At 35.5% G+C, this 23,162-nt stretch overlaps 1 protein-coding gene across 6 annotated transcripts in view; it reads right to left on the reverse strand.

The window, feature by feature from the left end:
* Positions 1-23,162, reverse strand: part of RPAP2 (RNA polymerase II associated protein 2) — an 80,408-nt gene that overhangs the window by 42,440 nt on the left and 14,806 nt on the right. For 3 of the 6 annotated variants that reach the window (XM_025996493.2, XM_072754626.1, XM_025996494.2), the window contains exons 7-10: positions 14,986-15,021; positions 12,056-12,989; positions 6,868-6,950; positions 3,774-3,854 (exon numbers count right to left, since the gene is read on the reverse strand). In XM_025996493.2, coding sequence (XP_025852278.2) covers positions 3,774-3,854; positions 6,868-6,950; positions 12,056-12,989; positions 14,986-15,021 — 1,134 coding nt within the window. The remainder of the gene's footprint in view (positions 1-3,773; positions 3,855-6,867; positions 6,951-12,055; positions 12,990-14,985; positions 15,022-23,162) is intronic. The other 3 variants (XR_003234686.2, XR_012000771.1, XR_012000772.1) reach the window with 1 other exon arrangement.

Consider the following 23,162-nt stretch of genomic DNA (forward strand, 5'->3'; position numbering starts at 1 on the left):
GCAGATACTAAAGAGTAAAGACTTAAAAAATAATTAACATCAGGTTGCTTATATTTGTATGTGATCAATGATCTGTGGTGCCTAGTTTCCATGATATCCAATACAGGTAACAATCTCAGTAATTAGAACAATCCTGTCATTCAGATTTACTGTTATTATCTGAATATTCACTTTCAAATCTAAACATTCTAGATGAAGTAAAAATGTCCTTCTGTGCTTTTGTCAGTCAGAAAAACAAAATGCTGCAGGAATCAATCACGCCTGTGAAAACCTTTAATTTAATGTATAAAACAATTAGTAAAATTTTTTAATTATTTAGCAAAACAGATCAACAGTTAATATAAACAGTAAATACATTAAATAGATTACTTTCTTGAGAATGCTGTTTATCTTGGAAAAATGTTTATATTCAAATAATGTTAAGACAGATAATAGAGATTAGATTCTATTGTAATTCGATCTTTGCAGAACTATATTATGTACTAGCATTTATAACATTAAAGAAAATAACCACTGTTAAAACGGGTCAATCAGCCCCAAAATAGAAGTTCCGGGCAGCCCAGGTGGCTCAGCGGTTTGCCACCGCTGCCTTCCGCCCAGAGTGTGATCCTGGAGACTAGGGGGATCAAGTCCCACGTCAGGCTTCCTGCTTGGAGCCTGCTTCTCCCTCTGCCTGTGTCTCTGCCTCTCTCTCTCTCATAAGTAAATAAAATCTTTAAAAAAACAAAACAAAACAAAACAAAAAAACCAAAATGGGAGTTCCTTATGCTAAGACCCACCAAGATTTAACACCTAATTTAAACTGTCGTTTCAGCCTCTCCCAGGAGTGAAGTTTTAAATCCATCAGTCTGGAATTTCCTGATCACCATTAAGGAGGTAATCTGCAAGGTAAGACCCCCTGCCTTTTCCTCTAAGGGAAGGTAACCTTGCTTGAAACATTTTTTTCTTTTTTTTCTAATAACTTCCTTGTCTAGTCCCATTTCTGCCTACAAATAAATACCTTCTATTTTGTACAACCCTTCCAAGCATTCTCCTAGATGTTAGATGAAATGTTGCCTAATTCATTAATTACTGAATAAAGCCAATTAGATCTTCAAAAACTGACTTGACTAAATTTTTGTTCTTTAACAGCTTTAAGAGCTCCATTTAAATTTTACTTATTTATTGTCATTTGTTATAAATCTTTCAAGAAAATGGCCTACTGGGGAATTCTTAGAATCTTGTGATGATGACACAATGTCACTTCAAAATATCCTGAGTTGAAAAAATATCTACATTATGTAAATAGATATACAATAATCTCAATACAATCTCTAATCAAAATGATAAAAATGTTAAAACTAAATTGAGACACCCCAAACATTCTGTTTAGTCCAACTTCACAACCAAAGACCCTACAAGAATGTCTTAAAACAACTCCTGTAGTCTTGAGTCTACAAAGGCTAAATATTTAAACATAAAGTGGTACAAATGGTCCTGTTCAGAAGATGAAGGTGAATTTGTCTAAACTATCAATCCTAGATCGTTCTAGTACATATTTTATTAAAAAACGGTTTCCTGAATCACTTTGTGGCACACAAAAAGGTTAGTGATTTTTTAAATGTGTTAGTTGAAAGTGAATGGTTATTTGATATTACTGATATATAGTACAGTGACTTCAAATCTAACAGGTAACAATGTCAAGTAATTATTTCTGTATTATAATTTTAAACTTTTAAAATATTATTACTACTGTCAACAATAAACCATCCATATTTATTGGATGAAATGAGTCTTTCACTCCAGAAGTTTGTTCGATGTTGGTTCTATTTAGTTTTAGCCATAGGCAAGTACTGATTTTAGTATTTGGTCACCGGGATTGGGCCAAAATGTGTATTTGGTGCACCTCTTCCTATAGAGTATTTAGAGGCCTATCCTTATGCTTCTTGGTACAGAACACAGTTTTAGCTGGTGTGAATATTTTTACCTTGACAGTTTTAGAACAATCCCAACTGCTCTGTTTTACAACTGATATTCGCTTTTCTTCCTTTCTTTATACCTACGCTTTAAAAAAACTCAGTATTAAATTACCCATTGTTTTGTACTGTTCACTGTGCTCAACTTCTAACAGGTTTCCTCTTTGAGGGTGGGCATAATGCTTCTTTTGCCAGCAGCACAGTGCTGGTCATCTGATCTATATCTACTAATTTACTAAGATTCAATATGTTATTGGCTAACCACCTTTGTGTCTGAGACATCACTTTAGGCTATTCTATAAATAAACTATCAAAAAATAACTATATTAAGGCCTGAGCAAATAAAATGTTGCATTTAGTAAAAGATAATGTTTACTGGAGGAGAAAACAACACTATTCTTAGATCTAAGACGATGAAGGTTAAGTCACTTTTTTCATTCCTCTGTTGGAAAAACTTCTTGCTCAACTACAGACCCCAACAGTTAAAACTAGAACTAGATAAGATTGCTTAACATAACTCATATTTTGGGGCAGCCTGGGTGGCTCAGCGGTTTAGCACCGCCTTCAGCCCAGGGCCTGATCCTGGAGACCCGGATCGAGTCCCATGTCAGGCTCCCTGCTTCTCTGAATTCTGCCTCTCTCTGTGTCTCTCATGAATAAATAAATAAAATCTTAAAAAAAAAAACAAAACTCATATTTTAATTAAAACCCATTGTGAAAAAAAATAAAACCCACTGTGTTTCTTTTATTTATTTATTTATTTATTTATTTATTTATTTATTTATTTATTTATTTATAAAAGATTTTATTTATTTATGCATGACAGACATAAAGAGAGAGAGAGAGAGGCAGAGACACAGGCAGAGGGAGAAGCGGGCTCCATGTCAAGAGCCCGACATGGGACTCGATCCCAGGACTCCAGAATTGCGCCCTGGGCCAAAGGCAGGCGACGAACCGCTGAGCCACCCAGGGATCCCCAGATTTTATTTATTTATTCATGAGAGAGAGAGGCAGAGACACACACAGGCAGAGGGAGAGGGAGAAGCAGGCTCCATGCAGGGAGCTGACATGGGACTGGATCCCAGGTCTCTAGCATCACAACCTGGGCCGAAGGTGGTGCTAAACCGCTGAGCCACCCAAGCTGCCCCATTGTGTTTACTTCTTACTTTCTTGAGGCACGGATGAAGGTGTTTTACAATGATCCATCCAGAACATCCAAACTGCCTGACCAGAAAAGCCCTGATAGCAAAGGAATGCCTAGAAGACTACACCTCACAGATGTCCTTCCCTGCCCACAAATGTGGGCTGGCCACATAATGACCCTGACCCACCATGATTATGTGTTACCTGCCTGCTTTCTTGCATGGACCACCCAGCCACCCCCCTCTCTCCTCCCCCAAAGCCCAACCTGTCCTTATAAAACTCTAGGGGTCCATATTGCTGGTGGAGAGACTAGTTGTTATGGCTAAAGCCTGCCAAATCCCCTGGCTGCCGGCACCCAAAATAAATCTTTCCCTTTCTCTTTTCCAAACCCTTTTCTCTCGAGTTATTGGCTTCTCTTGGAACAAGCTTATTCAAGTATGTTCAACAACAGTGTGGGAAAACCCAGCCAGGAGCTATGCTTTTGATTAGTCCAGCCCCCTCAGGACTTCCTAGGACAGAGCAGTTGGCTATGGCAACAGGCCAGGGCTTACCCACTCATTTTCTGAGTTACTGGCTATGATAGATCATTAGGTAACACAGTCTACCTATGGATTCTGCAAGGCAATCACAGGAAGTCAAAATAACCAAGAAGAAAATTATAGTATTAACACCAACCTGAAAGTTCGGACGAGATTTTTAAGTTGTGTATAAATATCTCCTAATGTGATTTGAAGAGGCCCCAAAAGTCCAGGCACTCTGAAAATAAAAGTTACATTTCTTTTAAAATATAATTTAATTAGACAGACATACTCTTTGAGTTTTGCCTAAGTCTGGATTTTCCATAGGTACTAATGGCACTTAGGTAGAGGTAGTTAAGTTAGGTTCTGACTGATGAGAACTCACTAGAATACATTTCATAATTACCCCACATTCCACTTTGTAGTCTATGCTACAATGTCAGGCACTGAAAAATATTATTTTGGCTGCTATCTATATTCTTATATCTAGTTTTTCTTACCTTTACTTTAAAATATTAGACTAAATGCAAAGAACACAAAGCAAGAGGAATTAGACCCCCCAAATGGTCCAATTTAGGAGTGTGACCTATTTTTCCTTATGAAATCCTTATGGTGGAAGACTGATATATTTCTAGAGAGTAATTTGACAATATATGTTAACATTTTAAATGTGGATATTCCTTGACCCAACAGTTTTACTATGAAAAAAATTTATCCTAAAGAAACAATCAGATAAACATAAAAAAGATGATTATTGCAAAAATATTTTTATTTTATTTTTTTATTTTTTGCAAAAATATTTTTAGTAGTGAAAAATGCAAACAAATGTCCACCAATAGGTCATTCATTAAATAAATTATATGTGCGTGCAGTGGAATATAATACAACCTTTCAAATGAGAATGTGAATGTACACATTTTTAATGTGGAAAGATATTCATGGTATAAGTGTTAAGTGAAAAATGCATATGTAGCGTGGTCTCATTTTTATAAAAACTTATGTATAATGACACTGTATATGATAAAAACTATATTTCAAACTTGTTTCATTCCTTCCAGGTTTATATTATAACAGAGAGAACCAAAAGGAATGAATATACACACACACCACATATACACGTATCAGGGATAAACATAAAAATGTTAATAGTCGTTACTGTTCAGTGGGATTACCAGTGATCTTCACTTCCGTCTTTAAACCATTTTGTACTGCCTAAATCTTCTGCAATAATCATGTATTACTTTTTAAAACTTATTATAAAGCTTCAGATATATTTCAAACAGAGAAAATAGCAATATCCCCAAACATATATTTCCACACTCAACTTCCCAATATTTTGTTACACTTATTACTTTTCCTTTCTTCTTTACTTTTTTTGCCAGTAATATTTTAAAGTAAATCCCTGACATTACATCATTTGACTCCTAAACATTTATTTATTTCTAAATGCAAGGGCATTTTCTTACATAATCACAATAAAATGATCATAGCCAACCAAATTAACAATTCCTTAATATCATCTAATACCCAGCACATATTTCATTTTAATTATCTAAAAAAAATGTCTGTTTACAACTGGTTTGTTCCAATCAGAAACCACAAAATGTCTTACTTTTATAATGAGAAAAATTGTTTTCATAAATAACAAAAAAAACCCCAAACCCTTTATGTCAATAATTATTTTATATTTAGTGTTCTTTGTGTTTCTATAAGTTATCCCACCTCTTCTCAAATTTAGTTCTTGAGCTATTATCAATAAATTCAGTCTTCTGGCATGCAACTTCTGGCATCTTCTGTTGCAAACAAAACCCAGAAGGAACAGAATTCCTTTAATGGCATAACTATGTGGTCTTAAATTTAAAACTGGGTCTTTCATTAGCTAAAAAGTCTAGAAAACTATGTTCCAATAAATCCCTATCTATTGATTATATACAAGTATCAATAATCCATCCTAACTTTCAGAACCTATTTAACCACAATTAGGATTGATATCTTCTTGTCCTATGAATCAGACATATGGTGACTTATACTGTTTTCTAACCTAATAATATCAAATGGAAACAAAGTCTGAGGACTATATAAAAGGCAAAATAATAGATTATCTATGAGGAGCCTAACATAATAGGCACTCAATAAATATTAAACAGTTATTTAAAATGTAAAACATTTAGGCTGCTCAAAATATTAAGGCTTTCAGAAGATATGGTTTATCATTAAACTATGACAAAATTAAGACTTCTCCATATGCACAACCCCCCCCCCCCCTAAGATTTTAAAGTAATCTCTACACTCAGCATGGGGCTTGAGCTCACAACCCTAGTGAGAATATGAGTCCCATGTTCCACCCACTGAGCCAGCCAGGTGTCCCTAACCTACATGCAGATCTTTAACAATGACTGGAAACACCTTTACATTTTTTCTACCTTTACATTTAAACACCTTTACATTTTTTCTTTCTAAAGAAAGAAAACAGAGATTGAAAAGTTCAAGACAGCCCTCACACCTCTAGAAAAAAATTTTCAAACTTCTTTTGAAAGACAAACCAAGATTACAATTTTTAAATGTCATTTATGACTGGGCTAATTACAAGAAAAATAATTTCCACCACGGGAAGTTTAAAACTAAAGTGCAAAGTTGGCTTGAACAAAAACTCTTAAGTTGCTGAGTGTGAAATGGTTCTATAAATATGTATGCAGAGTGAGTTAACAGACCATTACAACTTCATAAGGTTTCATTCACATGTGAAACCGATATGACACATATACCACAAATCAGTATTTAAATGATCTAGCTTTGATATTTTTTCCCTGACTTCACTGGATTATTAAGTGGAAGTGACATAGTTTGGTTTTCCACTCCCATAATCTCAACCTTCCTCTTTATTATGTGCTTCTGTGTCTTCTATACAAAACTTAATTTCAGTATTTCCTTGGCAGGATATCTTAAAAATCTCAATTTCTCAGTAAAGACATCCATGTAAACTTTTCACATATTTTTCAAACTGTTCAAGATTCAGGAATAAAAATTAATAAAGGGACGCCTGGGTGGCTCAGTGGTTGAGTGTCTGTCTTCAGCTCAGGGCGTGATCCTGGACTCCTGGAATCGAGTCCTGCATGGGGAGCCTGTTTCTCCCTCTGTTTATGTCTCTGCCTCTCTTTTTTAAAAAATTAAAATTTAAATTAATATAAATTATGAACCCACAAATACCAAGTTAATTTTAAATATTTTAAAGTGGACAATTATATACTTACACTTTACTCAACTTTTCCAGTACGATGCGTTTTCTAATCTGGTTTTGAGAACTTGAATCTATCAGTGGAAAGGTGGGATCATGCTGAATCACATTTTTAAACAAAACAAAGCAAAATCATAAATTTACATTCTTCTTTGATAAGGACAATAAACATTAAAACACAAAAGGTCACACCTGGGCTATGGTAGACTAAAAAACTAGGCTTGAGAATTATTAGAAGATTTAAATTTGAGCATTGGTTCAGTCATTAGGTTGATGTGAACTTGAGTCATATGCCTGCTTTTGAGAATGTTTCTCATCTATATAAAGGGATAATAATACTTTATTAAACGAGAAAATGTATACAAAAGAACTTTGTAAACTACTAAATGCTATACAAATGTTTTTGAGATTAAAGTTAGCAAATACTACATATATGTTTGTGTGTGTGTATATATATGTATACATATATATATATATATATATAGAGAGAGAGAGAGAGAACGGGGAATTCCATTTCTAGAAATGGTAGACAAGATAATTCAAACCATCCCTCCTGCTGAGAACTGAAAAAACACTGGGAAAATACCCACATTTGTTTGAAAACATCAGAGAACTAACAAGGCAGTAAAGAATTAAGGCCAAAGGTTCTAAAGAAGGTAATTCCAGAGAGGACAGTGACTAATTCCAGAAGAAGCAATTCAGATACTGAGAACCTGAGCATTGTTTTTCTAATAAGCATTAACAATTGGGGAATACCAAGAAGGAAGGAGTACTGGCAACCCTCCCCTCCAAGCTTGACTTAGAAAAACCACACTATAGAACTAGGAATAAATAGGAAACAGACTGGCTCTTATAGGGATTGTAGTCCAGTTTCAAATCATCTTAATCCCTGATCTGATTAAGCGATTTGGGACTGCTACAAATCATCTGCCCAATGCAAACATATATCTGTTGTAGAGGAAGATAACATCAGCTTGGGCCTCGAGTTATCTGTAATTTATAGTATACAATGTTTGCCATATAATAAAACAATAAGAAAACAAGACAATATGGTCAAAATCTCAAACATCAGCCCACAGAAAACAGGCCTCCGGGGAATCCAGATAATGATGTTATCAACTTTAGTTAAAATAGCTATGTTGAGGGTGCCTGGGTGGCTCAGTTGGTTAAGTGTCTCCTTCAGCTTAGGTCATGACCCCAGGGTCCTGGGATCGAGTCTTGCATTTGGCTCCCTGCTTCTCCCTCCACCCTTCTCCCCTACTCATGATCTCTCTAACCGTCTCTCTCTCTCAAATGAAATCTTTTAAAAATTAGCTATGTTGATATATTCTAAGAAAAATGAAGAGACCAAAAATTTCTGCAGAGAACTGTTAACTATACAAAAGAATCAAATGAAAATTCTCAAACTGACAAATATAGTATTCAAAAGCGAGAACTCAATGGCTATATTTAATAATATAAATGACTGAAGAGAGAATACTGATTTTGAAAATACTCAGAACAAAGCACAGTCACAACCAACACCCACATACACACATGATATAAAGCACAAAAGATAGAAAAAGACTAACATGTCTGCAATTGGAGTACCAGACAGAGGAAAGGAAGAATGAGACAGCAGTATTTATAACAATAATAATTGAGAATATTCCAAAACTGACGAGAGAAACCTAGTCAAGATTCAAGTATTATAACAGTCAAAATAATAAATACAATTATAATCACACCTAAGCATTCTAAAATTAATGGTAAGCAAAGACAAAAATGGTCTTTAAAGTGGCTAATGGAAGAAAAACAGTATTTTCAGCTATGAGACAAATAAATGGAAGCCAAAAGACAGAAATATTTTCAATGACCTGAAAAAAACTGCTAACCTAGAATTAAATACCCAGTTATGCTTTGTGTTGGCAAATTGAACTCCAATAAAAAAAATTTAAAAAAAAAGAAATACCAAGAAAAATCTTTCAAAAGTGAAAGTAAAATAAAGAATTTTCTGATGAACACTGAAAAATTCATAGCAAACTCCACTAATCAAAATAAAGGATATTCTTAGGCCCAGGGCAAATGATCCCAGATGAAAGAATAGAGATGCAGGAAGGAATGAACCACAACGGAAGGGTAATTAAGTGGATAACTCCAAGTGAATATTGGTTATAAATCATCTTACAGAATTTAAAATAGAGAGAATAAAAATAGACAAGAGCACATAAGCACAGAGAGGGTAAGTGGAATTAAAGTTCTAAGGTACTAACTGTCCAGGAAGCAAAAAATTAACTTATTTTGGACTTTTATAATGATTCAGTTAATTCAGGTTTTAGTCTTTAAAGATTATACTTACTGATTAGCAAAATGAAGTATAAAAAAAAGCTAATAGAGGGTAAACAATGAAATAATATTAATTCAAAGAAAGGAAAAGAAAGAGGAACATAGAACAGATGGGACAAGCAGAAAGCAATGAGTGAGATGGTAGATTTAAATCCAAATACATAAAAATTGACACTGAATGTAAACAGACTACATTCTCCACATAAAAACAAACAATTATCAGCTTAAGTAAAAAAAAAAAGACAGTCCTGAAAATACTAATAAAAGAATGCTAATGCCAGCAAAGGAGACTCTAAGAAAAAAAATCATAAATGTAAAGAAAGGTCACTCCATAATACTGAGGTTTAGTTTACTAGGAAGACATAATCTTTTTTTAATACCATATAACATGGTCACAAAATATTAAAAGTAAAATTCACTAAACTGAAAGTAGAAATAATTAATCTATAATTATAGTGACAGATTTTTGATCTACCTGTCCCACCTCTTTCAGTAACTAATGGAGTGAGCAACACTCCTTCCCCCCAATCAAGAGTGCTTCTCAAACTTTAATATATACATTTCCCCAAAGGAAAACAATGAAATCTGACCCATACTCCTCATCATAAAATCAATTCCAGGGGAACTGCAGATCTAAATATGAAAGGAAAAACAATCTAGAAGATGAAATAAACTGGGCTAAACAAAGATTTCTAAAGAAGTCACTAAAGGGAATAACTAATAAACTGGACCCAAGGTATCATTAATGCAAGTGAAAAGGCAAATCTCAAAATAGAAGATAAGATCTGCAAAACACACAACTAAAAATGGGTTTGAATACTGAATAAAAAATTCCTACAAAATCAGTAAGAAAAAAATTACCTAGATATTCCAACAGATAAATGGGAAAAGGACCTGAAAAGACACTTAACAAAAGTGACATGCCAAATGGTCAAAAAGCAAATGAAACAGTGCTCAACTCCTTAATTATCTGAGAAATGTCTTATAACCAAAAAGCAATACCACTGAAATGGTGAAAATTAACAAGGTCAAGTATTAGTGAAGGATGTGGAGTCCTGGAAACCTCATAGAGTGGTAGTGGTACATAAAATGGCAAAACCACTTTGGAAAACTGGCATCATCCAGTATAGTTGCATATACACCCACATCATGACTCCAAAATTCCAGTCCTAGATACACACTCAAGAGAAATGCATATACCTTAGAAGAGAGACATAGACAAGAAGTTCATAACACTACAGCCCTAAACTGGAAAAGCCTAAATAAATACTCATTAATATGAATAAATTGTGGCATATTTCCATGAAATACCATGCAACAATGAAAGAATGAACTTCAGCCACATGAACAACCCAAATGACTCATGAACATAAAGTTACGTGAAATAAACAGGAAGCCAAAGAATATTTATTATGTAAATTTACTATAGTTCAAAATTGGCAAAACTAATCCATGTTGTTATAATGGTTATTCATTTTGGAAAGAGGTAATAATTAGGAATGACATAGTGGGGCTTTCGTTGTACTCAGATTTCTTGGCCTGGGTAATGATTACAAGGATGTGTTCCTTTTTGATAATTCAGTGAGTTGTACACTTACTACCTGCATTATACTTCAATGAAAACATTTAAAAATGTTATGCAAAAGAGGAATAGTCAATTTTCTTTCTTTCTTTCTTTTTTTTTTTTTTTAAAGATTTATTTATCTATTCATTCAGAGAGAGTGAAGAGAGAGGCAGAGACACAGGCAGAGGCAGAAACAGGCTCCATGCAGGAAGCCCGATGCAGGACTCGATCCTGGTCTCCAGGATCACACCCCGGGCTGCAGGCGGCGCTAAACCGCTGCGCCACCGGGGCTGCCCTCAATTTTCTTTCTTATATAATTTTTCCTGTTTAAAGCTTACAGCACAAAAATGATAAAACAAATGATAATGTAGTTTTATGCAGCTGAGTGACTAGAGAGCAAGGTTTCTCCAAGCTTACTATATAACTTATGAATACCGTCTAATAACACAATTGAAGTGATTTTTATAATCCCATTTACAGACTCAGACTCAAGAGACCAACTTTTCATACAGCTAGTAAATGAGAACAGATATTACAATCTAGGTCTGATGTGCTCTTTCGTGTCCATTATTTCCCAATATGTCTCCTTTACTATATTTTCATTTGTATTATTCTGAATGGGCATGCTTGCCAAATATCCAGATAAATACTTTACCATTCAAGTCTACTCCACTACATATAGTCTCACTGGAAAATACAAAGATACATACCCTTGCAGAAATTTGAAAGAATACAAAGAATATTTGTTGGTAGGAAAGAAAAAAAAACAACCCCTTCAGAGAGTCTACATATTATATAAAGAACTAGGTTTTAAAGAAAACTTTGTCCCACAATTCTAGGCTATTTCTACATTAGAGAAAAATACTACACATTTGTGGAATTTTCTGGGGGCAAATTTCAAATTATTTGGAAAATAGTATTTCCAATATTGGCGATGGCTTGCTTATTTATTTATTTATTTATTTATTTATTTATTTATTTATTTAATTTATTTTATTTTTTCATGACAGACACACACACACACACACAGACAGAGGCAGAGACACAGGCAGAGAGAGAAGCAGGCTCCATGCAGGGAACCTGACGTGGGACTCGATCCCAGATCTCCAGGATCACATTCTGGGCTGAAGGTGGCATTAAACTGCTGGGCCACCAGGGCTGCCCGGAGATGGCATTTTAAACCAAAAAACTGAACTAAACCAATCTTCTGAAAATTTAACAATTATCTCTTCAATATTATTCCCCTTTCAAGATTTGCTATGGTGAGTGCCCCATATGCTAGCAGCACAGAAAACTTATCATCTTTAAGACATACCTCTTCTGAGTCTTGTGATTTGATGGTTTCTTCACTCAAAACATATCGTCCTCTATAAAACTCCCTTATCCTCAGATTTAATGTTTCAGTTTCTTTTTTCAAGTTCTCATAACTTGGTAGTGGTTTAATGGCTGTATCTGAGGCCCTAAAAGGTAAAGACTCATCCAAGCTGTTCTGAGATTCCTGAAAGGCAGGGAAATGCCTATCTAGGTCAGAGTGTATGTCATCTTCATCAAGTTCTTCTTTAACCAGAGGGGCTGAAGAAAGTTTCAGACACAAAGCAGCATAATTCTGGCCATACAAAAACCTCAAAGTTTCTTCTGTCTTCCACTCAATCAAAGTCTCCTTCAGGACTTTAAGTAAGTTTGCTTTTGCAACTTCAGGACACATCTGCACTGAACTAGAGGCTGGCCTAGAATCTTGCTTTGATTTGGCAAATTTTCTCTTAAAATGCTCAGCACTTTTCTTACTTATGCCTACTAGAGTTATTTTTGAACTACTGTATTTATTTTCAGAATTTTCTGTAGCTTCTAATTTTTCTTGCAAAGGACTATTTGAAGAAATCTGAGTACTTACTTTCTGTAAAGGAAGTTCACAAGCAGCAGCCTTCCCATGACTATCTAATCTGCACTTGCCTAGCTGCTCAGTGACATCTATTACCGTCTCTTCTTTGTCTTCATGTTTGGAGTTAGCTTTCTGACCAGCTTTCTTTTTCATTATGCTTTTTTTGTGCAGCTGTGGACTCATACCCGTTGCAGTTGGTCTGTTTCCTGGTAGAATGGAGGAAACAAAGTCTTGTTCATTATCACTGCTATTATCACTATGAGAGCTGGAAGAACCAGATTCATAATGCTTCTCAAAATGGCCAGGATTGTCAATATCTGATGTTTTAATGGCCTTAGTGCATAGCTGTACTTCCTTTCCAGAATGGCCACTGTAGAAAAAAAGAAACAAAATAACTATAATGGAAAAGCAAATGTCCCATGGCATTTATATATTGTAACTCTCAAGGTAAAATTTGTACTCCTTAGGCAAAGTCTTACAGGTATGTACACACACACACACACACACACACATATCCACACATTTCCAAAGACTGCTATAAATCTATGATTTCTCTACATCTTATTTGATCTAATTGTACCATCTTCGTCTTTTTCCCCATTACTTAAAAAGTGTGGGACGCGTGGGCGGCTCAGTGGTTGAGCATCTGCCTTTGGCCCAGAGCGTGATCCTGGAGTTCTGGGATCGAGTCCGACATTGGGCTCCCTGCATGGAGCCTGCTTCTCCCTCTGCCTGTCTCTGTCTCTGTCTCTCTCTTTCTGTGGCTCTCACGAATAAATAAATAAAATCTTTAATAATAAAAGAAAAGTGTTAAGAGTATAGCAAAAAGGAAAAAAAGGCTTTGTAATTTCATTCTAGTAATTTTGATTTCTGCCTGTTGTATTTGTGACTATTTTATGTATCTTTTTGTTTAAACAAAAAAAAAGGTTTTCTTTTGAAAACTTCACTCTTGCTTTGTCAAAAAACAAAAACATATTATAGAAACTCTGCTTAGGTTTCAGAAGATAACATGATAAAAATTGGAAAAAGAATTTTCCAATACAGACTATTCCATAGATTAGAATAAAAAACAATAAAGTCCCAGCAGAAAATAGAGTTGACAATTTAACATTTATTTATGAAAGATATATTTGAAAACCCAGAGTTAAAACAGAATGCTAACAATAAAAAAACAGTATCCCTTTGACTATGTTCCTTCAATTTTCAATTAGGCTTAAAATAGATTAAGAATTGTGAAAGAGTGAAGGAAAAAAGTAGCTCTGTCTATACAAACTTGAGATATTCAATGACAGGTGAGCAGCTACTTTCAAGCAAATGCACATATCAAAACTTTAAAAGATTAGGACAAGGATTCTGGGTCAAATTGGGGCAGAGGAATGGTGAGAGGGTATACTGAAACTTTCTACTTTCCAGGGAATTTTTCTGTAAACCTAAAATTGTTCCCTAAAAGGGCTATTTATTTTTTAAATGACTAAATAATAAAATGAAATAAAATAATGCATGCTAGGTAGAAGTATAAAAAAGAAAAACAGATGAAAGTAAGGTTGTGGATGGGAATAAAGAAAAGATGACAATGACAAGTTTGTTCAGTATTAGATTTCATTTTTTCAGTTAGGATCTAGCCTATATAGCCATGGGACTGTCTCCTATATTTGAAGCAGTATAATTTCAACAAATTAGAACAATTTGACCTTCATGTTTCATACTTTACCTTGGAATTTTAAGGTAATTATATTTTTCTATATTACTTTAAAGCTATAAATTAAAAAGACATATCAATAAATATCTTTCACATGTGCTTAATTCCATGTGCTAGGTAGTAACTAAGAACCAGGAAAATTTGTCCTGATAAAAAATAAAAGAATGTGCTTTGAGAGATGGTTATGGTTGGGCAACAACACCACAAGGACAGTTTAGAAAATATCACACACACACAAAAAAGAAAATATCACAACTTGAAATTTCTATTAATGCTTTAGACACTCTTTCAAATAACAAATGATATATTAAGCTTTGAAATCCTCTAAAACCTATAAAAACCTTTCGACAAATATAATTGGCACAATATAGTTGACAAAGAAGCACAGTGTCTCAGATGGAAGCTGTGTTTGTGTCATATTTCAACAGGTTCAATTACCAATCCTTGGTAGGAACAGCTGTACAATAAATCATACAGATCAAACACATCATCTTACTATCACAAAAGAAAAAGCTGTACAAGGCAAATATTTCTTTGTGTGGGCTAAAATGGGCACTTACATAATGCATCAACACAGGAAGTCCAAGAGCTCATATCACCTGGTTTACTCTTAATGTTTCTATTAACATGAATATATAGAAGGTAAGTAATACTGATTCAACCATACCTTTGTCCTTCCTGTAGTAACTGAAAATCAGGATGCCTGTGACAAAACACAGCAATAGAAAACTGAAGGTAAATGCTATGTGAAACTTTTTTTTTATGTGAAACATTTTCAAGTGTTTGTTATAACTATATTGGATAGAAAATATAAAAGGAAATAGTTTACTTAAAGTTTTTTTTTTTTTTAAGAAAAAAAAATCGAAGGACAAAGTATTATGAACCTCATCTGTAAGAAATCTGGATTAATCTCTCTTATCCAAAATGTATTCATACTTCAGGAGTAAGTTCAATTTCCATGAGCCCAATAAGGTTTTCCTGACTAACCTAAGTAAATCACTTCGTTCAGTATCAGTAAATTCCAGAGTCAGTATTATCCACTCAATTAATATATATTGAGGTACTCCTCTATGACTTAATACTAGAATTATTATCTACATGTCTTACTTTTCATATATTTAAGTGTGGTCTCTTAATGAACTACAAGCTCCTTTTTTTTTAATATTTTTTTATTTTTTATTATTTATTTATGATAGTCACACAGAGAGAGAGAGAGAGAGAGAGAGAGAGGCAGAGACATAGGCAGAGGGAGAAGCAGGCTCCATGCACCGGGAGCCTGATGTGGGATTCGATCCTGGGTCTCCAGGATCGCGCCCTGGGCCAAAGGCAGGCGCCGAACCACTGCGCCACCCAGGGATCCCGAACTACAAGCTCCTTGAGGGCAGAGGTTATCTATTATAATGTTCTTCTATTTCACTTTTATAGTCAATAAAAATTTTTGCTCTAATTTCTGAGAAAGCAGTTGTATTGTAGTATAGATATGGACTATGTAGATAAGATGATTTAATTTAATTCTAGGAACACTTCTGTTGTACAACAGCAGAAGTCACATTTGGCTGGGCATCATAGATATTTAAAAGGGGGAGGAAAAAGCTCTTAGAAAGCCAATATAAAAAGGAACAAATATAATAGCAAGTGAATCCAAGAGGACAGGAAAACTCTATAAAATACTTCTGAAGTGACTCAGAAAAAGTACCTTCTAAAGATTACAAAAACATATTAAACAAAAGTAAAAATATACAAAGAAGAACCCCCCCCCCCCAAAAAAAAGGAGTGATATTCCACGTTCATCAACAGGAAGACTCCATATTGTCAAGATGTCAGTTCTTCTCAATTTGATCTACAGATTCAATGCAATCCCAATCAAAATCCTGGCAAGTTATTTTGGAGATATCAATACACTGAGTCTAGAGTTTTGGGGGAGGGCACCTGGGTGGCTCAGTCAGTTAAGTGTCTACCTTCTGCTAAGGTCATGATCCCAGGGTCCTGGGATCAAGTCCCACATCAGGCTCCCTGCTCAGCAAGGAGTCTGCTTTCCCTTTCCCTTTGCCTGTTCTCCCTGCTCATGCTCTCTCTTTCTCTCTCTCAAATAAATATATAAATATCTTAAAAAAAAAAAAAAGTTTCCGGGGAGGCAAAGGACTCCAAATAGCTAACATGATATTGAAGGAACAAAGTTGGAGGACTGACATTACCTAATTTCAAGACTTACTATAAAGCTACAGTAATGAGACAGTGTGGCAGTGGCCAGAGACAAATAGGTCATTGGAACATAACAGAGAACCCAGAAATAGGTCCACATGAATATAGTCAATTGATCTTTGACAAAGAAGCAAAAGCAATACAACGAGAAAACCATCTTTTCAACAAATGGTATTGAACATCTGGGTATTCTCATACAAAAAAGTGAATCAAGACAAAGACTGACACCCTTCACAAAAACTAACTCAAAATGGATCATAGACCAAATACAAAACACAGAACTATAAAACTTCTACAAGATAACATAGGAGAAAACTTAAATGACCTTTTGCATAGGACACCAAAAACACAATCCATGAAAGAAAAAATTGATAAGCCAGGTTTCATTAACTTAATAATTTCTGCTTTGTGAACGATATTGTCAAGACAAAAAGAAAAACCACAAATTAGGAGAAAATATTTGCAAAAGACTATTATCCAAAATATTAAATAACTGTTAAAATTCAGTGAGAAAGCCATTCAATAAAAATGAATCAAAAACCATAACAGACACCTCATCAAAGAAGATATAAGGATGGCAAATAAGCATATAAAAAGATGCTCTAAATCATCTGCCTTTGGCAAAATGCAAATTAAAACAACAATCAGATACCATTATATACTTATTAGAATAGCTAAAATCCAGAACACTGACAACACCACATGGTGGTGAGCATTTGGAGTAAGAGAACTCTAATTCATTGCTGATGGGAAGGCAAAATGGTACAATCACTTTGAAATACAGTTTGGTGATTTCTTTAAAAACTAAATATACTCTTAGTATACAATCCAGAACTCTTACTCCTCAGTATTCACCCAAAGGAGCCAAAAACTTACATCTACACAAAATCCTGCTCATGGATGTTTATTGCAGCTCTATTACTATCTGCCAAAACTTAGAAGCAGCCAAGATGTCCTTCAGTAGGTGAATGGTTAAATAAATTCAGTAAATTCAGAGACTAGAATACTATTAAGAGCCAATAAGAGGGGATCCCTGGATGGCTCACCTGCCTTCAGCTCAGGGCGTGATCCTGGAGACCCAGGATCAGTCCCATATCAGGCTCCCTGCGTGGAGCCTGGTTCTCCCTCTGCCTGCTCTGCCTCTCTCTCTCTCTCTCTCTCTCTAGGTCTTTTATGAATAAATAAAATCTTAAAAAAAAAAAAGAATAAGAAATGAGCCATCATCAAGCTAGGAAAAGACATGGAAGAAACTTAAATGCATATTACTAAGTGAAATATGCCACCCTGAAAAGGCCAAATACTGTATAATTCCAACTATAAGACATTCTGGGAAAGATAAACTATGGAGATAGTAAAAAGATCAGGGGTTATAGAGGGTGGGAGATGAATAAGTGGAGCACATAGGCTTTTTAGTACTAAAACTACTCTGTATTATACTGTAATGGTGGATACAAATCATTATATATTTGTCCAAAGCCACAGGATATATATAAAGCGTAGAGCGAACCGTAATGTAAACTATGGGCTTTGGGTGATAATGATGTGTTAATATAGGCCCATCAGTGGAAACAAATGTACAATGTGGTGGAGGGTGCTGATAACGGGAGAAACTATACATGGATGAGGTTAAGGGGTATGTGGGAAATCTCTGTACCTTCCTTTCCATTTTGCTATGAAGCTATAATTGCTCTGAAAAATAAAGTCTATTAAGAGAAAAAAGAAGTAAACATAAGAAACTAGGTGTACATGAAAGAGAAGCTAAGGCACTGAGTATTTTTTTTAAAGATTTATTTATTTATTTATTTATTTATTTATTTATTTATTTATTTATTTATGATAGACATAGAGGGAAGGGGAGGGGCAGAGACACAGGAGGAGGGAGAAGCAGGCTCCCTGCTGAGAGCCCGACGCAGGACTCGATCCCGGGACTCCAGGATCGCGCCCTGGGCCAAAGGCAGGCGCTAAACCACTGAGCCACCCAGGGATCCCCGGCACTGAGTATTAAACCCTTTTAAAGGATGAAATAGGGTTGCAATGAAGGCACTGCAAAAAACTTTCAATTAGAAAAAGTCAAGCTAAATGGATAGATGGAACCAGAGGTCATTTGAATTATGAAACTGAAAGGCTGTCAATCAAAAAGTGTCAAAGTTGCAAGTATTTTTCTATATAATTAAAGATCACAACATCAATTATATAATATTATCTAGATAATCTATTCGTCTTTCGTTCAGTCTTAAGCATAAGAGGCACTGCAGGAAATGGGTTCTATCAATCCTCTCAAGTAAGGGAGGCACTACTAACTGATCAAGGCACTCTTTCCCATTAAATTCCTTCTCAGTACACACATCAGGAGGCATATGGGATGAAACCAGTATTTGTCATCCCTGTTTGAGAGATTCCCCTTGTAGTTCAGGAATTCCCCAAGACCAATAATAAAAAATTTAGAAGGAAAGGCAAAATAAGGCAATGGGCAGTGAGCTTCCTGAGAGTAAAAATGTAATCTATTTTTGTTTCTTCCTTAGTCCCTCAGCCAGTTGAGGCATATCCTTTCCCAATCACCCAAATTACCCTGTTTACCCTACTTCTTCCCACTCACTAAAACTCTAGTCATGGAAGCTATCTCGGTTTGGTGTTCCTCAAGGCCAAGGACACTACTTGGATGGTGACTAGCCAGCCTTGACTGCTCCAGGGGATATTTATAACTCCCATTAAGAGCTTTTTTGGCCTAAATAATATGCTAACTTTCACAACAGAGAGTTTTATTGCCTGCTGACTACATCCTCCCACTTTGACTTGTAGTTCTCTCATTTTTCCTATCCCACATCCCCACCCAAGTCTTCTTGGCTAAAATTATCAAGATTCAGTACCTTGCAGCTGTCTGGCATTTGGTCCTACACTGAGATCTGAGTATCACTATAGGGAAGAAAATATGTGTAGACAATGATCCTCAATTGGATTCTTATACTCAACAGCTAACCTGCAAAAGCAAGAGTATATTCTATCATTCCTCCAAATTCCTTCAAAAATAAAATTCTGTACTATTATATATATGAATTATGCTGGGTATACTAATATATAGACTAAGTTCTTGGGGATCCCTGGGTGGCTCAGTGGTTTGGCACCTGCCTTCGGCCCAGGGCATGGTCCTGGGGTCCCAGGATAGAGTCCCAAATTGGGCTCCCTGCATGGAGCCTGCTTCTCCCTCTGCCTGTGTCTCTGCCTCTCTCTCTCTCTCTCTGTCTCTCATGAATGAATGAATAAATAAAATCTTAAAAAAAAAAGACTAAGTTCTTATTCTTAAGGACGTTACAATTTAGTAGGAAGAAAATGCCTGTTTTTAGAGCTTTACAAATATTAATCCTCATAAGAATCTACTACTATTATCATCACGTTACAGATAAAAAGACGAGTACTTAAAGGATCAGTAATCTGTGGAAAGTCACACAGTGACTAGTAAAGCAAGGAATCAAACTAAGACAAAGGGCTCAACTACATTTCGCATCATTCAAGAGAGTATGTGGTAAGTATCATACTTGTATCATGAGATACATGAGCTGCTACAAGAAATTAGGGAAGAAATAAAAACTTCTTGTTGAGTGAATGAAGAAAAGCCTCAGATTCAGTTGGACCTATAAAGATCAACATTTTGTATTATAAAAGCTAACGCTATGGATCTGAGGTTTTACTCCATAAACCTCTCCCTTTTTTCTCTTTCCTTTTAGGATGTTATCATATTTAAGTCTATCTTTAGAAAAAAATCAACCAATCCTGTCCTTCAACCATGCAGTCCCCCTCATTTTTCATTGTAAGCTTTCTTTAAAGTCTGCACTACTTTTCAATTCCACATCTCCTATTCAGTCATCAACTCTCTACCTCCTGGAATTTTTTTTTTTTATAAGAAGTGTTTTTTTTTAATTTTTATTTATGATAGTCACAGAGAGAGAGAGAGGCAGAGACACAGCCAGAGGGAGTAGCAGGCTCCATGCACCAGGAGCCTGACATGGGATTCGATCCCGGGTCTCCAGGATCGCGCCCTGGGCCAAAGGCAGGCGCCAAACCGCTGCGCCACCCAGGGATCCCTACCTCCTGGAATCTTTATGCATTACTCTATTGAGATGGCTCTCACTAAGATCACCAGTTAACAGAGAAATGCTAAATCTAATGGATATTTTTCAGGATTCTGTCCTCCCCCCCAAAACCTTTTTAAGGTGGAAGAAAAAAAATCAGTATGAAAGGAGAGCTTGAAAAAGGAAGAAACAGGAATAAATCATGAAGCAAGCCTCAGGGAGAAAAGAACCAGGAACACAGAAAAGTACTGTATACGCAATGAGGCAGAGAAATGAGAGAAGATAAGAAGAAAATAGTGGAGATTCAGCTGAATGTGCTCAATCCTTTCAGTTAGGCAGTAGGTTAAATTATCTACTATGATTTGGGACACCTGGGTGGCTCAGCAGTTGAGCGTCTGCCTTTGGCTCAGGTCGTGATCCCATGGTCCTGGGATGAGTCCCACACTGGACTCCCTGCGGGGAGCCTGCTTCCTTCTCTGCCTATGTCTCTGCATCTCTGTCTGTGTCTCCCGTGAATAAATAAATTAAAAATCTTAAAAAGACAGAAGAAAAGATTTGAACGTATCAGATAGTCAATAAGAAACAAAGAAAAAAAATGGGAGCACACAATTCAGACTACACAGAATAAACTGTAACCAGGCCAGAGAAATGCACAGAGAGTAGGCTTTGGTACCAGACAGACTTCGGTTTAAATCTCAAATCTCTATATATGAGCCAAGTGTTCCGGGTGAGTCACTAAATTCTGTGAGCCTCAGTTCCATCATCCATGAAATGGGTAACAATATTTCCCAGGGATCTTGTAAGGACTGAATTAAATGACACAGCTTATGTAAAGCACTAAAAAGCTAAATGAGACAGCTTACCTAAAGTGTGTGAGAACTTTACCCAATAAAGTTCAGGAACCCAAGCAAAGAAAAAAAGGATGACTGAAGCTTAGGATAAGCTGGGCGTGGTAGAAGGTTAAGGATAAAGAATCTGGGATTGTTTGGAAGGACAATACTATAACTGCTGACCATTGTGCACAAGAAAGCTAATTTAATGAGGGTCTGGCCAACCTAGAACAGAGCTAAGGTAGAGACAGGAGGTCAAAATGAGGTCACAAAGCACACTCAAGAGTGATAGCTATAGATGAGATAGAGGTTGTGGTGAGAAACGGGAAGCTCTTATTTCAAGATCTTGGAGGCAGAATAACCCATATAAGAATAGGTCTAAGTATGGCTGAATGAAGGGGTAGTCAAAATGTAAACACTATTTTAAATCATGAATACAATTTAAGATAGTTTTATGAAAAATATCCAGCTACATGACATTTTTTGAGGAAAAATACTAAGAATTAAAAGAAAACTTAATTTCCAAAGGCAAGGGAAAATCAGAATATACTAAGTGCCTACATATGATAGGTGAGTTTTTTTGTGGTATAACATTACATAAAATTTACCACTTAAGCCATTTTTAGTTACAATTGAGTGGCATGAAGCACATTCACACTTTTGTACAACTATCACCACCATCTATCCACAGGACTTTTTCATCTTCCCATACTTTCTGCTAGCTGGTTTTTACATTACTTCATTTAATCCTCAGAGATTTATGACTTTATCTTTACAGATGAAGAATCTGAAGCTTTGAGAGGTTAATCAACTAGTAAATCTAGGATTCAAATTTGGGTCTTTTAAAGTCCAAGCTCTCTATACAACATGCTGCCTCTAATTAAAGTTAGAAAAAAGACTCAAAGTTGTAAGGGTATCTCCTTTGCTTAACCTCTCTCATAGGAACTCAATGTACTTCCGGAGCTACTATTTTCCTCTCCTTTGTTTCATTTTTCTGATTTCAGGTAAAGAGAACCACATGTAACACTGTTTCGAGATATTTGATGAGTAACCTTAACAGTCTCCTGATTCCAAGACTATAAAATGGAGAATGATACATGACACTAAAATCAATTAGATTTGACTTAATGAGGTATTAAATGAAAGGTTCAATATAAAAGTTCATTTTGTTTTGATATGATCTGTTTTAGAAAGAATGAGGCACCAAGTTATACTGCTTTCTTTTCTACCCTTAGATGAAATTCAAAAGCTATTTGTTAAAAGTGCCATCTCTTTTTGCTCTATTTCTCAACCCCTTCAAAGTTTGTTGCCCCAGAGATAGTTCTCAATCTAATCGACATGAGCTGAACTTAAAAAACAAAAATAATCATGTTACAGAATACCTTCAAACTGGTTCTTCATAAACATTTCATATTATTTTCACTGAAGTATAAATTAGATGATCAATTGTAACTTTAGCAAAAGAAACCTAAAATTAGAAATAACTTGTGCCAAAAAACCTTCTTTGAATGTATGCATATAGATACATGTGTTTGTGTTGGTCAGAATAGGTATATTATACATAAATCAACAGAAGCAGCAGGCTACAATTCCCCCCTGTGGTGGAGATTTTCCAAATATAATCTGAGACATGTTAAAACCTCTTTCAGAAAGTTTTTATTCTGTATACCAAGCAACAGAAGTGGCTGTTCAGGAAGAGGTTATAGAAGTTGTTCTGCAGAGGTTTTTGGCTTCCGCACCTCTGA

This window comes from Vulpes vulpes, chromosome 3, assembly GCF_048418805.1.
Source record: "Vulpes vulpes isolate BD-2025 chromosome 3, VulVul3, whole genome shotgun sequence".
In the NCBI taxonomy this organism is placed as follows: domain Eukaryota; kingdom Metazoa; phylum Chordata; class Mammalia; order Carnivora; family Canidae; genus Vulpes; species Vulpes vulpes.